Source organism: Sminthopsis crassicaudata, chromosome 2 (assembly GCF_048593235.1).
Source record: "Sminthopsis crassicaudata isolate SCR6 chromosome 2, ASM4859323v1, whole genome shotgun sequence".
Classification (NCBI taxonomy): domain Eukaryota; kingdom Metazoa; phylum Chordata; class Mammalia; order Dasyuromorphia; family Dasyuridae; genus Sminthopsis; species Sminthopsis crassicaudata.
This window is the reverse complement of record NC_133618.1, coordinates 330,247,260-330,261,246: the sequence shown is the minus strand read 5'-3', so window position 1 is coordinate 330,261,246 and position 13,987 is coordinate 330,247,260. Positions and strand designations below refer to the sequence as shown.

General features: G+C 34.4%; 1 protein-coding gene and 1 pseudogene across 5 annotated transcripts in view; both read right to left on the bottom strand.

Annotated features, from left to right (window-relative positions):
- SYNE2 (spectrin repeat containing nuclear envelope protein 2) overlaps positions 1-13,987 on the bottom strand; it is a 385,421-nt gene that overhangs the window by 138,163 nt on the left and 233,271 nt on the right. For 4 of the 5 annotated variants that reach the window (XM_074290333.1, XM_074290335.1, XM_074290334.1 and 1 more), the window contains exons 65-69: positions 13,662-13,793; positions 10,582-10,761; positions 9,080-9,154; positions 7,875-7,982; positions 1,209-1,325 (exon numbers count right to left, since the gene is read on the bottom strand). In XM_074290333.1, coding sequence (XP_074146434.1) covers positions 1,209-1,325; positions 7,875-7,982; positions 9,080-9,154; positions 10,582-10,761; positions 13,662-13,793 — 612 coding nt within the window. Of the gene's footprint in view, positions 1-1,208; positions 1,326-7,874; positions 7,983-9,079; positions 9,155-9,255; positions 9,445-10,581; positions 10,762-13,661; positions 13,794-13,987 lie in introns of those variants that run through there. The other variant, XM_074290337.1, reaches the window with a different exon arrangement.
- LOC141559214 (U6 spliceosomal RNA) lies at positions 7,238-7,337 on the bottom strand (annotated as a pseudogene).

The window sequence follows — 13,987 nt, the reverse complement described above, 5'->3', positions numbered from 1 at the left end:
ATGCAGCTTCATGAGGCAAGACAAATGAATCTAGCCTCATTTCAGTCTTCCTTCTGGGTAGTACCTGGTACTATATAATATTGCCAGATTACATTGTATTTCATCCAGGTAGCCACAGGACACCAGGGCCTATCTAGTCCAGACACATGAATCTTGTCTCTTCCATCTTTTTACTTTGATCTCAAAGAGCATTAAATCAAAAGATTATTAGCATTGCTACTATTAAAGGTGAGACAATCTATTATCCTATTGCTTCATTCACAATTGTGACCTTGACCAAAAGCTTCCTTCCTAAATTAATAGGGCATTTTACCTCTAATAGAATGTAAATCTCTTGAGGTCAATATTGTTGCATTTTTGTTTTTGAAAGCTAGGTGTTGCAATGGATAGAATTCTGGGAGATTTGGAGTCAGAAAAACTCATTCTGAGTTCAAATCTGATCCCAATACTTACTAATTGTATAATTGTGTGACTTTTCATCTGTAAAATAAGCTGGAGAAGGAAATGGCAAATCACATCAGTATCTCTGCCAAGAAAATCCCAAATGTGTCCCAGTTGGACACAACTAAAAATGATTCAACAAAAATATCTCAGCACCTAGCACAGTTCCCATTGTATAAGAGGCACTGAATGAATGAATGAATGAATTGCTTCTTGACTGAGCTTATCAAATCTATTTTGATTGGGTCCACCGTTCTTGTCTGATAATTAATAAGAATTTATAGCATAGCTATAATATACTCAGTATTTTATTTAAAGCTCTCTGGGGATACAAAAGAAGTATAGGACATGATCCTTAGTTTCAAACACCTAGCAATCTATCTAGAGAAGTAAAAGGTAATCTACATGAAATAATAAGAGGACACTCCACAAACAGAGAACTATTTTGGAATATACTTTTGAGTATTCAGGATGTAGAAGATTATACACATTTCTCTAATTAGCCTAGACTTAAAAGGTAACAGTTGGTGAAAAAAACAATGGCATTTCTGAACAACTGGCAGCATCAAAAGTAAATTACTTAATTTCTCTCTATTTCAATTACTTCATTTGTAAAGCCGACATGATAAAAATCTCCAAGTCTTGCATTATATGGCAAAGATTATTATGTAAAAGTTCAAAAGGTTCTTAGATTGTACAGATTATCCCAGAGCACCTGGGTACTACGCCTTATATTCAGATCATTAAACAATTATAAAAAAACTCACCGCTTCTTCCTGGATAGGGCTTGGAGAGGATTCTAGGTTCTGCTCATTTTTCAGTAGGTTTGGAACAGATATTTGAGTGTGGTATCCATCATATGTACTTATTCGCCCATCTGCCTCCTATGATGTGAACAACAGCAATATAAAAATTCCTATTATGCCATCAGCATATATTATCTATCTTTGCATATCTTATAATCAAAGTAAGAGAAGAGATATTTAGAAATACAACATACATTTGGAAAGAATGGCTATTCAAGGAAAATAATATCCAGTACTGTCAGTAAGTCAGTAAGTTTAGCTTATTCAAAGTTCAAAGTATTTTCTATTTTTATTTGGTCTTGTAAAGGTCTTGGTAGGCTAGTTGCACAATGGATAGAGCACTGAGCTTAGAATCAGGAAAACTCATTTTTGAGTCCAAAACCAGCCTCAGACACATATCCAAATGTATGACCCTGAGCAAGTCACTTAACCCTATTTACCCCACTTCCTCATCTATAAAATGATCTGGAGAAGGAATGACAAACCACTCTAGTATCTTTGCCTAGAAAACCCCAAATGGAGTCACAGAGTTGGACATGACTGAAAAATAGCTGAACAAGAAGAAAAGTTCTGCTTTGAGAAGCTTTGGTCATTGCTGATTCTAACTGAGTTAGTAGCTATATGTTTTTGTTAGTTGTTTTGCAACTCTCATAATCATAGAATTTTAAAAATGGTTTTAAAGATGATCCAATCTAACTCCTTCATTTTCCAAATGAGAAAATTAGGACCCAATTTCAATTGACTTTCCTCCCTCAAAACTTGTCTGTATCATCACCCAAACTCTTAATATTTTGCTACAGATTCAAGGGAAGAGAGAAACTTTTTTTTTAATACTCTTCATCTCCTTTTTTTTACTTTATATCATATATTCTTGAAAAGATTGCCCCTCTAACGATTCCCTTTTTTTCTCATCTTCAATTTGCCTTTTCTGCTCTTTATTGGCTCTTTTCTGCTTTTTAATTTACAACAAACATGCTCAATCTTTTTCATTCTTAAAAATAAACAAGCAAATAAAGCTTCTTCATCTGACTCCTACATTTCTGTATCTCTTCTTCCTTTTAGTGACAAATTCCAAGAGTTACTTAAATGCATTACCTCTCCTTCCTCAACCCCTATTCACATCTTACTATCTTGCAATCTTACTATCACCACTCTTCTGAAATAACTTTAATACAAGTTAACAGCAATCTCTTAACTGTTAAAAACAATCCATAACCTAACTGAATTCCCTGCTGCTTCTGACACTCATGACCTCTCCTTCTTACATCATGTTCTCTCTTTGGCTTCCATGACACTGCTTTCTTCTGGGACTTTTCTTAGCACTTAGCTAAATCTTACTACTCCTTTCTCAGTCTCCTATACTGATAATTTCCTTTCTCCTTCCCACTAAGTGCAGTTATACTCAAAAGCCTTCTTCTTGGACTTCAATTCTTTTCTACCTTCTCTTTCTTAATTATTACATCTGTTCCCATGAGCTCAATTAATTTTTCTATGTAGATAATTTCTAGGTCCATACATTTATCCCTAATCTCTCTCATGAGGTAACTACTTGTTAAATATCTCTAATTTGATATCCCACCGACAGTTCAAACTCAATGTGGCCAAAGAAGAATTCATCATCATCACTTCCTGCCTCCAACCATTCCTCTTCAAACTTCTCAATTTCTTCCTAGGGTATCACCATCCTCCCAAAGACTTAGTACTTCATTTAAAGGGCTTCACTTTGAAATCCTTCATTTCTGCCTTCACAACATCTCCTGTATGTGTCCTTTTCTATCCATTTACCAGCCTCATCCCTAATTTAGCCCTTTACTACCTCTTACTTAGGCTATTTCAATAACATTTGAATTAGACTTTCTACCTCAAGTGTCTCTCCATTCCAATCCATCCTCCACTCAAGGTGAATTTTTTAAAGTCTAGTTCTAACCATTTCTTTCTGATCAATGGGCTTCAATGGATCTTTATTTAAGATCAAATACAAACTCCCTTGCACATTCTTCTGACCTTTCCTGATTTATACTTTATTTCCTTTCATGTCCTCTATAAGTTAACTAAACTGGCCTACTTGTAGGCTCTCAAACAGGACAACCCATTTTTCATTGCAACTGCTATTCCATGCTTGGAATATTCTGTCTCTTTATCTCAGGCTCTTGTTATTTCTGGCTTCCTTCAAGACAGCTCAATACCCCCTTCCTGCAAGAGGTTTTTCCCTGCTCTATTGCCTTTCCTGCATAGATTATCTTCTAAGTACTCTGCATATATCTTATATGTACCTAATTATTTACATGTTGTCTTTCCCTTTTGATTACTTTAGATTTTCTGTAGTACAGGGCCTGTAATTATACTATTAAACCTTTGTTGACTGACTGGTTCCTTGACTCCTCTCTCTCTCTCTCTCTCTCTCTCTCTCTCTCTCTCTCTCTCTCTTTCTCATTCCCTATCTAGCTGCAATTTTTTTATTTACCTCCTTAGCACTTCTTATATTCCTTCTCTTACTAATTAGATGGCTTCTTAGTATAGGTTCTCATCATTTGGACCATTTAAATTTCCCATATAGCTGTCAGGCAATCTTCTTTAATCATGTTGTTGTTTAGTCATTTTAATCATATCTGATTCTTCCTGATCCCATTTGGGGTTTTCTTGGCAAAGACACTGGAGCGGTTTGCCACTTCCTTCTCCAGCTTATTTTACAGATGAGCAACCTGAGGAAAACGGTTAAGTGACTTGCTTAGGGTCACACAGCTAGAGTCTGAAATCAGATTTAGTCTCAGAAACATGAATTTTCCTGACTCCAGAACTGCCACTCTATCCACTGTCCCACCTAGCTGCCTCTCTATAATCATAATAACCATATCACTCCCCTACTTAGAATTCTTCAGTGTCCCCCATATATTATATAATAAAATACTCTCCTGTCAGGCATTTGAAGCCCTTTACAATTTGGTTCCCTCATAACTTTTCAGTTGAATGTTCTATTTTTTCTTTCATGAACTCCACATTCCAACCATACTTGATTTCTAACCATTCTCTAAACCTGGCATTCGCATTTCCTGTTCCTGTACTTTTTCACATTCCCTCCTCAAGCTTGGAATGCACTTCTCTCCTTATCTGTCACTCACAATACTTCATGATTCACTGAATGTCACTTCCTCCATAAAGATTTCTGTAAACTCCTCTTCTCTTTTCCCTCAAATTAGCTTAAAATTATTCATATACATATTGAATTCTCATTAAGAAAGCAAGGTATTTTGGGGACAAGGACAGGGTAGGTTGCTCTTATTTTGTTTGTTTTTTTCTAAATCATTATCACCAACACCTAGCACCAGACCTTTTGTATAATAAGCATTTAATAAATGCTTACTTGAATTGTCCAAGGTCACATGGGCAAGCAGAAGCAGGTCTGGGATTAGAACTCAAATATCCCAAATTCACATTTTCTGGTCTACCATGTTGTTCCTTATGCAATGTAATCTAGTTTGCTTTTACATTTGTGCTGCAACTGAATGTCTGATGCTTTAACTGAGGTTAGCTAAGTCATTATTCCTAGGAGCATAAAGCTAAATTAGGTCTGGAAAGTTGTTTTTTTTTTGTTGTTGTTGTTGTTTTTTTTTAATTAATTGATTCCAAATCCCCAACATAGGAAATCATTTAATAAAATTTCATTTTGGTAGCTCTGGTTTTCGTTTTCTTTCTGATATTTTAAAAGCACTCTTTCACAGATTATATGTCCTCCCAGTGTCCTACTACAGCAAGTAAAAAATAATAAATGGGAATGCTGACCATCAATACTTCTGTCTCCACATAATAGTTAGATTTTTAAAATGTAATTTGAACTTCTGTAAATCATCCATTCATTAAACAAAAGTTGATTGACTCCTTACTGTGTATGTGGCACTGTGCTAAACATTGGTGCCACTATAAAGATGACCAGGGCAATCTCTGACTTCCCAGAGCTTATGTGCTAGTGGGGAATAAAATACCTCAATAAAAATTATTAGACTGCCTAGTAGAACATAAACATATCTTGTAGGGAGATGTAGAACAGAAAAATATCACTTTGAACTAGGGCTTCAGAGGAGGTTTCACAGAGGACATGGAATCTGAACTGGATAGGTATAATTTTATCAAATAAAATTTTATTTTTCCCCCAGTTACATGTAAGGGAAATTTTTAATAAACACTTAAAAAAAGTTTGAGCTGCAAATTTCCCTCCCTTCCTCATCACTATTTTCTCTGGGACAATAAATAATTTTATATATGTTATACATGTTTAATCGTGTAAAACATGCTAGATATACTTTTGAAAAGCAAAAATGGGAGGGCATTTTAGGTTGAAAGAATGACATGAAATAGGAAGGCATCAATTCTTTTTCACAAGAGAAGTCAGCAAATAGTTTAGTTTGGGCATTGCATGGATTGAGGGAAGAATGGGAGAATAATCTGATACAGGATTGGGGCCAAATTGTGGAGTGCCCTAAATGTCAAGCCATAGAAATTGTTTTTATTTGATAAGACAATGAAGAGCTCCTCAAATTTTTAAGAAAAGGAGCGATATGATCAAAGCTCTGCTTTAGGAAATGGCAGGCAGGTAGAATGGTTGAGAATGGGGAATGGGGAATTACAGAGATCAGGAGGAAGTCATTGTGGGAGACCATACAAGTCATAAGGAGGGTCTGGACTAGGGTGGTAGCAGCTGAATTGAACAAGGAATATGGGAAAGATCTTACAGAGGTAAAATTAGTAAGACTTAGTGAGGATCTAGATGTAACTTAGATGATGGAAGAATCAATGATTCCAAGATTCTAAACTTGGCTGTCTGGGATCACTGACAATTAAATAGCAATTAGAAAAACAAGAAAAACTGGTTTTGGTGAGGATCTGATGGGCGTAATTTTGTTTTTGTTAAATTTGAGGTAGGGATAGCTAGGAGAAGGAGAGGTCAGACACTTTCTCTAAAAATAGAAACATATATGTACCTATGTATTTATAGATACATATGTGTGTATACAGATATACAAACAAAAGCATTAAGATGGAAAGAATTCATATGCAAATCCATTATCATAATAAAAGTTAACATTTACACAAAACAAGTGTAATCTGGGGATTCCTGATGGTCTTTGAGACTTCTTCAGGGGCTATGAAGTCAAAACTATTTACATAGCAATAATAACATTATTTGCTTTTTAAAATATCTTTTCCTTTTCTAATGATATATCTGTATGAGGCTGGCTTTATTTTGTTCACATGTTTCAAGCCAAACAACATATTGCCACAAATTGAATACAGAAGCAGATATAAGAATCCAACTGTCTTCAATTAAACCAGTCATTAAAAAGACTTGCAAAAATATGTAAAATAATCATTCTTCTAAATTTTTTTTTGTTTTGTAAAATTGTTATTTTTCATAAAATGTATTATCCATGTTTACTAGTATTACTTTTAAATGAACTAATAAATGAAAGTTTAAAAATTGTATTCCTTTTAATTATTTTATTATCCATTTAGATATTACCCACATAAACACTTTTGGCTGTTTTCAGTAATCTTAAAGGAGCTTGAGACCAAAAAGTTAAAGAACTCCTTGATATACAGTCTTAAGGTTTGAAAAGCATTTTTAATGACCCTGGACATAGGTTATTTTAATTTTTGAGGTGCAGAAACCTGAGGCTGAAATCTGTTCACTGATTTGCCCAGTTACTTGGTTAGTAAGCATGATTTGAAGCATGATTTAATCTCGGGCTTTCCTGGCTCCACATCCAGCACAATATCTATTGTACCATCTCTTTACAATAGGTGATACAGTTGAAATCATTAGAGGATAGCATATAACATTATCAAGAATGAAAATATAGGACATAACAAAAATAGAAGACAGTAAAGAGAAAACCTTTTAAGGAACAGGGCAGAAAGATGAAGAGAAGGCAGCAAAGGAAATAGAAAAGAAGAAAATAGAAGGTACAATGCCCTTTTCTTTCTTCCTTTAAAAAAAAAATAGGAAGTGCTTTCATGAATTTGCTTGTTATCCTTGTTCAGGAGCCATGCAAATCATCTCTGTCATTCAAAGCAAGTAAAAGAGGCTATAGTTTTATGGAAACCAAGAAAGGAGGAATATAAAAAGCTATAGAAGGAATATGAGGGGGATGAGAAAAAGGGCATTGGATTTGCTGAGTAGGTCACATATGATGACAGTAAGAGTAGGGTTTTCTTATATTTGAATTTTGTTAAATCAAATCTTCTAAAAGCTGAGCACAGTTTAATCAACCAGATGATACTTTTATGTTCAAATTTTAAAATGTGAAATGATAGTTACTGTCTTTATATTTATACACATGGACAAGGGAATGTAGTGCTAAAATGTTGACTCAGTTTTTACTATATATATATATATATATATATATATATACATACATATTTTTTTTACTATATTTCCTAGGATAAAAAGTATGCACACACTTAAGGTTTCTTATTTTTGTTTCCCAAATGGATTGTGAGGTAGATATTTTACATATTCAGTGCTTGTTCAAATAAAGTCAGGAAAAAAAAATGGAAAGGCATAAAATCTCTAAACTAACAGAAAGCTAGTGATGGAGATGGAATATATAAAAGGAAATTAGTAATGGGTACCTGTATGAGTGTTCCAGAGGAAGAGGAGGCTCTGTCTTCTTCTTTGTTTCTCTCATGTTCCCAATGTAACAGCCAAGGACTGGATGACTCTGCTTTCTCATCTCCATTCTAAGACATTATTTATTGAATTAACATTAATAAATAGAAGAGATTTTTTCATAATAGCCACCATTACCTTTCCTTAAGCAAGACTTCTTTAATTATTAGACTGTCTCTTTTGAAGCATTTTTTTTCCTTAACCAACAGTTTTTTTTGCCTTATATTCTCTTTTTTTCATTCAAAAAGAATTATCTAGTTTGAGAGTTTGGATTTAAAATCTTTAGAATAAGTATTGGAGAAATTTAGAAAATTTAGCTCTGAACTACATCTTTAAAAATGTCAAATTGGAAGTGTTCTAAAATTTTTTTTTTGCCTCTGTTATCTTGTCCACATATGTAGATTCACATCCCTTCTTTCCACAAAGCAACAAGGATTTGTTTTCTGGTGGAAAGAGTATGGAAATTTTGGGTTCGCTTTCCTTTCACATGGATCTCTTTTCTACTTAGGGCTCTCACCAGCTTCCCAGGGAAGCTAGAAATAAGCTAAAAAAAAATAGAACCATTTTGAATGACCCGGGATCAGTCTGACAATCTATAAAATGAGCATTAAACCTCTTAGCAGTAGAGCAAGAGATATGCAAACTATTAGTTACTGCAATTTTCTTCTCTTTTTCAGAGGATCTATTGTAATCTAAGTTTTTTTATAGGAATGAAATTGAAATTGATTTCATAAAAAAACATCTGTAAATGTCTTGTTCTATGAGCTATAATGGGAGCAGTTAAGAATTAGTAGCATAGCATTACTTTTTAACATTGCTGTTTCAGGTGACACTGCTTTCAGCAAAAGATGGATTTAAATATAATAAAGTTTAATTTTTGAAACTTTGAGCAACAAATACCATGTCCTTAAAACTTCACAATATTTCAAGGAAGTTTGCTCTTTTTTTGTTTTAATCAGTCACAAACAGCTTTGTTATCATTACATCTCTGATACTTCAAATAAAGACAAACCTAGAACAAAATCATTTCAAACCTAACACAGCAAAATTAATTTAAAAAAAAATTCTCCTTGTTTGTGTTCACTTTCATTTACTTTAACTTAATTTTCTTTTATCTTAGAATTTCAGATGAATAAAATTTAGCAATTAAAAATAGTCTTTTCCTTACTTCACTTTTTTGCGAACTTTCTTCTATCTCTTCAACAATTGATGGTGGGAGAAACATGGATCCTTTCCTTTTCAGCTGAAATATACACAACAAAAACAGAGCCAGTTAAGTTATCCTACAACATCACACCCAACCACTCCTTTCCACATTTTTGTGAATTTATTTTTGAAACTTACTTTTTATCCCAGTTGTAGATCTGTTAAGTCCTTTGCCACCCACACTGGTCTCCACACCTATGGCTCTACACTGTGTGCACAGAGTAGCTTGTTTAGGTTTGCTGACTAAATCACTAGGGGTTGTTGGGACCCAAAACTAGAGACACTTCAGCTGTATTGACTCTTCTCTTTCCCTGTCTCATCATCCTAGAACATCTGGGTCAGAAAGGTACTTTACCACACTTCCCACCGACTGAAACGAGGTTGTTCTTTCACAGGGAGGTGGGGACTTCAAAGGGTGGTTACTGCCTAGCTAGTACAGGAATTTCACAAGCATCTCATTAACAAACTATGCGTAACAGGCCTGGGTCACATCCAGAATAAACACACCTTGAGGTTTTTGGTGATTTTTTAAAAATGCTTATGAACAATCTCTGGCTTAGCAATTCCTTTTAGAAAAGGATTTTCTAAACAGTGCATATTGTGATACACTGCACTAAAATAAAGAACATCAGATGGGTTGAAAAAAGAAATTTGACAGACCTCATCTCCTTACTATTATTCCTGCCACTTTTTAACTTTTGTGTGAGATACTGCCAAAACTGTTTCTTTTTTAAAAAAATGCAAAGTAATCCCAAAGTGTCAGTAAGATTCTAAACTCTATTTGTATTGTTGTTGTTCATTCATTTCAACATGTCTGACTCTTTGTGACTCCATTTGTGGTTTTCTTGGCAAAGGTACTGGAGTGGTTTTTCATTTCCTTCTTCAGCTCATTTTTTAGATGAAGAAACTGAGGCAAGCAGGATTAAGTGACTTATCTAGAGTCACATAGCTAATAAGAGACCAAATTTGAATTAGGGAGAGGTATCTTCCTGACTACTCCATTTACTATGACAACTAGATGCCCTAAAATTATTTAAATAAATACAATAAAATAATTTATAAAAACCAAAAAACTATTTTAAGTTATTAAAGTTTAAAACCACACTAGCATTTTTAGGACACCTTGTAATCCATATTAGTGGATTCATCACTGGAGGTTCCCTAAAAGCTGGGACTCTGGCTTACATTTTAGCCATCTTGATATTTTTATTAGGGCCTACAAAAAGGAGGGAAACAAGCATGTTAAGTGCTTTACAAATCATCTTATTAAAAAAGTTATTATGATCCCCATTTTACAGTTGGGGAATCTGAGGCAAGCAAAAGACTTACCCAGGGCCATACACTTAGAAATTTTTGAGGTCACATTTGAACTTCCTGGACTCCAGGACCAATGTTCTAACTATTGTGACAGGGTTTTGCTGTAGTAGAAACTTAAATGTCTGTTGCTAGTGAAGTGATACTTACTTTCCACTCAGAATCATCCCTCTCAGCCACTCCAGATTCCTCTGATTCCCTTTCTATTTCCTGTTTTTCTTGCTGCAAACGCTGATGGAGAGCCAGGACAGTTGTCTTCAAGCCCATCAACAAGTCTTCTTTTTTCTGATTTAAATCTAGGATCTGTTCTTTTATATTATCTATTTCTCTCTGTGTGGAGAAAAATGGTTATTTTGTTTTATCAAGAATGGAAACTCTTAAGTGACAGATTTCACTGTTAGAAATAAATTAGTAGGATTAAAGATTTCAAGCCAAAGATTTAAGAGGACATCTAATCCAACTTTTACTTTCCCTAAGGACACTAAGGCTTATTTGCCTGAGGCCATAAAGGCAGATGAGACAGGATCAAAATCCAGTTTCTCTGGCTCCAAAGGCATTTCTCTTTTTATGACCTCACTACTGTGGTGGCCAAGGGAGGAATATATAAATATCTCACAGATTTATTTTATTCCTGAACTCCGCTATGACACAAGGAAAAAACAAGGTGCAGCTTTAAGCTATTAAAATTTTAAATTGCACAAAGACTTTTGGAAGACTTTGTATATCTCCTCTTTGTATGGCTTACTTTATTTTATTTTTTAAACTTTAATATAAAATATTTTATTTTTCCCAATTGCATGTTAAAACAATTTTTAATATTTGGATTTTTTTTTAAGCTTTGAGTTCCAAATTACATCCCTCCATTCCTACCTCACAAGAAATAAACTCACAGTAATCAGAAATACAACTTTTAGAATACTGAATTTCATGACCACATGAAAGAAATGGATTTTCAATTTAATTCAATTCAAAAAAAACTTATAAATACTATTATATGGTATAATAGAAAGAGAACTAAACTCTGGGATTAAAAGTCCTGGGTTCAAATCTCATCTTTGACATTTATGATCGTCAGTATGTCACAACCTCTGTGGGCTTCATTTGCCTGATCTGTAAAATGAAAAGTTGGACTAGATGAACTCTGAAATCCCTTCTAATCTAAATCTACAAAGAGGCAGACATCTGCCTTCTAAATGCTAACTTACTATTAGGGGAACCAACATGTATACAGAGAAGTATGTACAAAGCACAGAGGAAATGCAGACTAATTTGGGGTGCACAGAAGAGGCCTGGGAGAATATTAGAAAGAGGCAGATGAGATGTGCCTTGTGGGAAGTTAGAAAGAAATCTGCATTGATAGAGCTCTAAGATGGCATTGCCATTCCCAGCTAAAGAGATTCTAGCTGGTGTACCTAGAAAGGAGTAAGTTCAGAAGCTAATAGTAGTGAGAACCCCAAATTTAGAATAGCAACACTTTTAGCATCTTTCCAAGACTTCAGTGGAATAACCATGTCAGTAAACCCAAAATCACTGGAAATTTTTGCTGATAAGGGTGTAATATAGTAGTCTGTTCTCACAGAGACCCAAAGTTGTGTCAGGAGCTTGCAGAGCTCAGAACAGAGCTCTGGAAAGGGAGAAAGAAAGGGGAAGAAATAAGACTTTCCCTTTTTTCAAATCCCCTTTGAGAGCTCTGAAGGCTTGTAAGTCATCAGACTATCACTGAAACACTGGAATAACATGACATTCAATGACCCAAGGAAGCAGCAACAGGATCAGTCCAGACTTTCTTTCTAGAAGTATGACAGAATCCAGCCCTAAAACCAAGTCCAAAGTCAGGAAGTTGTTTGGAAGAATGGGCAAAAAGAGACAATGAAAAACAAAGCAATCCAACATAGTTCATGCACTATGGTGGCAAAGACACTCAAGACACAAACATAGAAGAAAAAGATTTTTTAAAACATGTACAAGCAATTCCTTAGAGAAAAACACAGCTTGTACATGTTTTAGAAAATCATGTACAAGAAATGCTTTAGAGAAAAACATAACTTGCACATAAAGTTAACTAGAATTATTAGAAGAGATGAAACAAAAGTTAAAAGAAAAGAAATTTTAAAATGTTTTAATGGATGGAGTGAGTGTGCTTCAGTATAAAACTGGAAAAGAACTATGGGGGGAAAAGGAATCAGAAAAGTAATCAACAGCAAATAAAATTAAAAGCCTTAGAAGAGAGTATAAATCATCTTACAGCAAAAACAACTAAACTGAAAAAATGGAAAAGGGAGAAAACAAGCAAGAATCACTGGACTTTCTAAATATCATAATAAAAAAACCCCCCAAAAAATAAAAAAAAACATATTCTATTTCAACAAAACTTGAAAAAAAAAAACCAACCAGATTTCAAAGTGGAAATAGAAAGAATCTTCCAGTTTCCTTCTGAAAGATAAAGAATTCAAGTATCAAGGGTACTTGATCATATCATAATCAGAATCACACATTATTCAGTAACCACTGGTATAAAACAGCAAAGAATTTGGAATACAATATTCCAGAAAGCAAGAATGCAATTTGTAGTACACATGGTTCTAAGCACTGTACAATACTAATTACCAGAAGTCAGTATTCAGTTTCCTGCCTTTGTACAATTTGTCATCTGTTCCCAGAACCTTAATTTCTTTCAAGAACAAAACCTATCAACTCCTACAAAATCTTTTCCAACTCTCTTTCCTCCCTCCATAAATGATCTAATAATTACTTATCTGGAAAAGTAGTATATTCTCCCAGAAGGCAAGCTTTTTGAAGTAAGAGACAATTTTTATTTTCTCTTTATACACAGTAGGAGTATGCTTCCTCATACCATGGCTATAATTCTCTTTGTGTTTTAGGATTTGGGGAAGAAGGGCATTGCTTAGTTCAAGTAGTTATAATGAGCCAAGGAAATAAAATTTTCCAAGGAAATACAAGTATCTCACATTGTGTCACAGCAAAAGCAACTCAACTGGAAAGCAAATAAAGGAGAAAGCAGTCAAGAATCATTGGAATTTCTGAATGTCATGAAAAAAAAAAAAAAAAAGATCCTAGACATCCTATTTCAACAAATCTTGAAAACTGCCCAGATCTCAAAGTGGAAATAGAAAGAATCCTCCAGTTTCCTTCCAGAAGAAACTGCAGAGCTTCCAGGTCAAAGAAAAAATTCTGTAAGTAGTTAGAATGAATGAATGAATGAAACTCACCTGCACTTGGGGCAGGGTGGCAGTTTGATCAGGAGAAATGTTTTCAGAGGAAAATTCAGCTGAATAATTTTTTAATTGGTGCTTCAGATGTTCTATTTCTTGATCACATTCACCAGTCTGTTTCATGACAAGCTAAAGAAAGAAAAGAATCACTTAATTTAGAAATCTGTCTTTGGAATTCTTCTGTTGTTTTACCAAAGCAGAACATCTGACAATAGAATGTCATTTCTTGACTCCAACCAACCTAGCTATTGGTACCCAATACTGTCTGCACGTTACTGTTAGAAACCCCATGGGGCAGCTAGGTGGTACAGTAGATAAGAGTA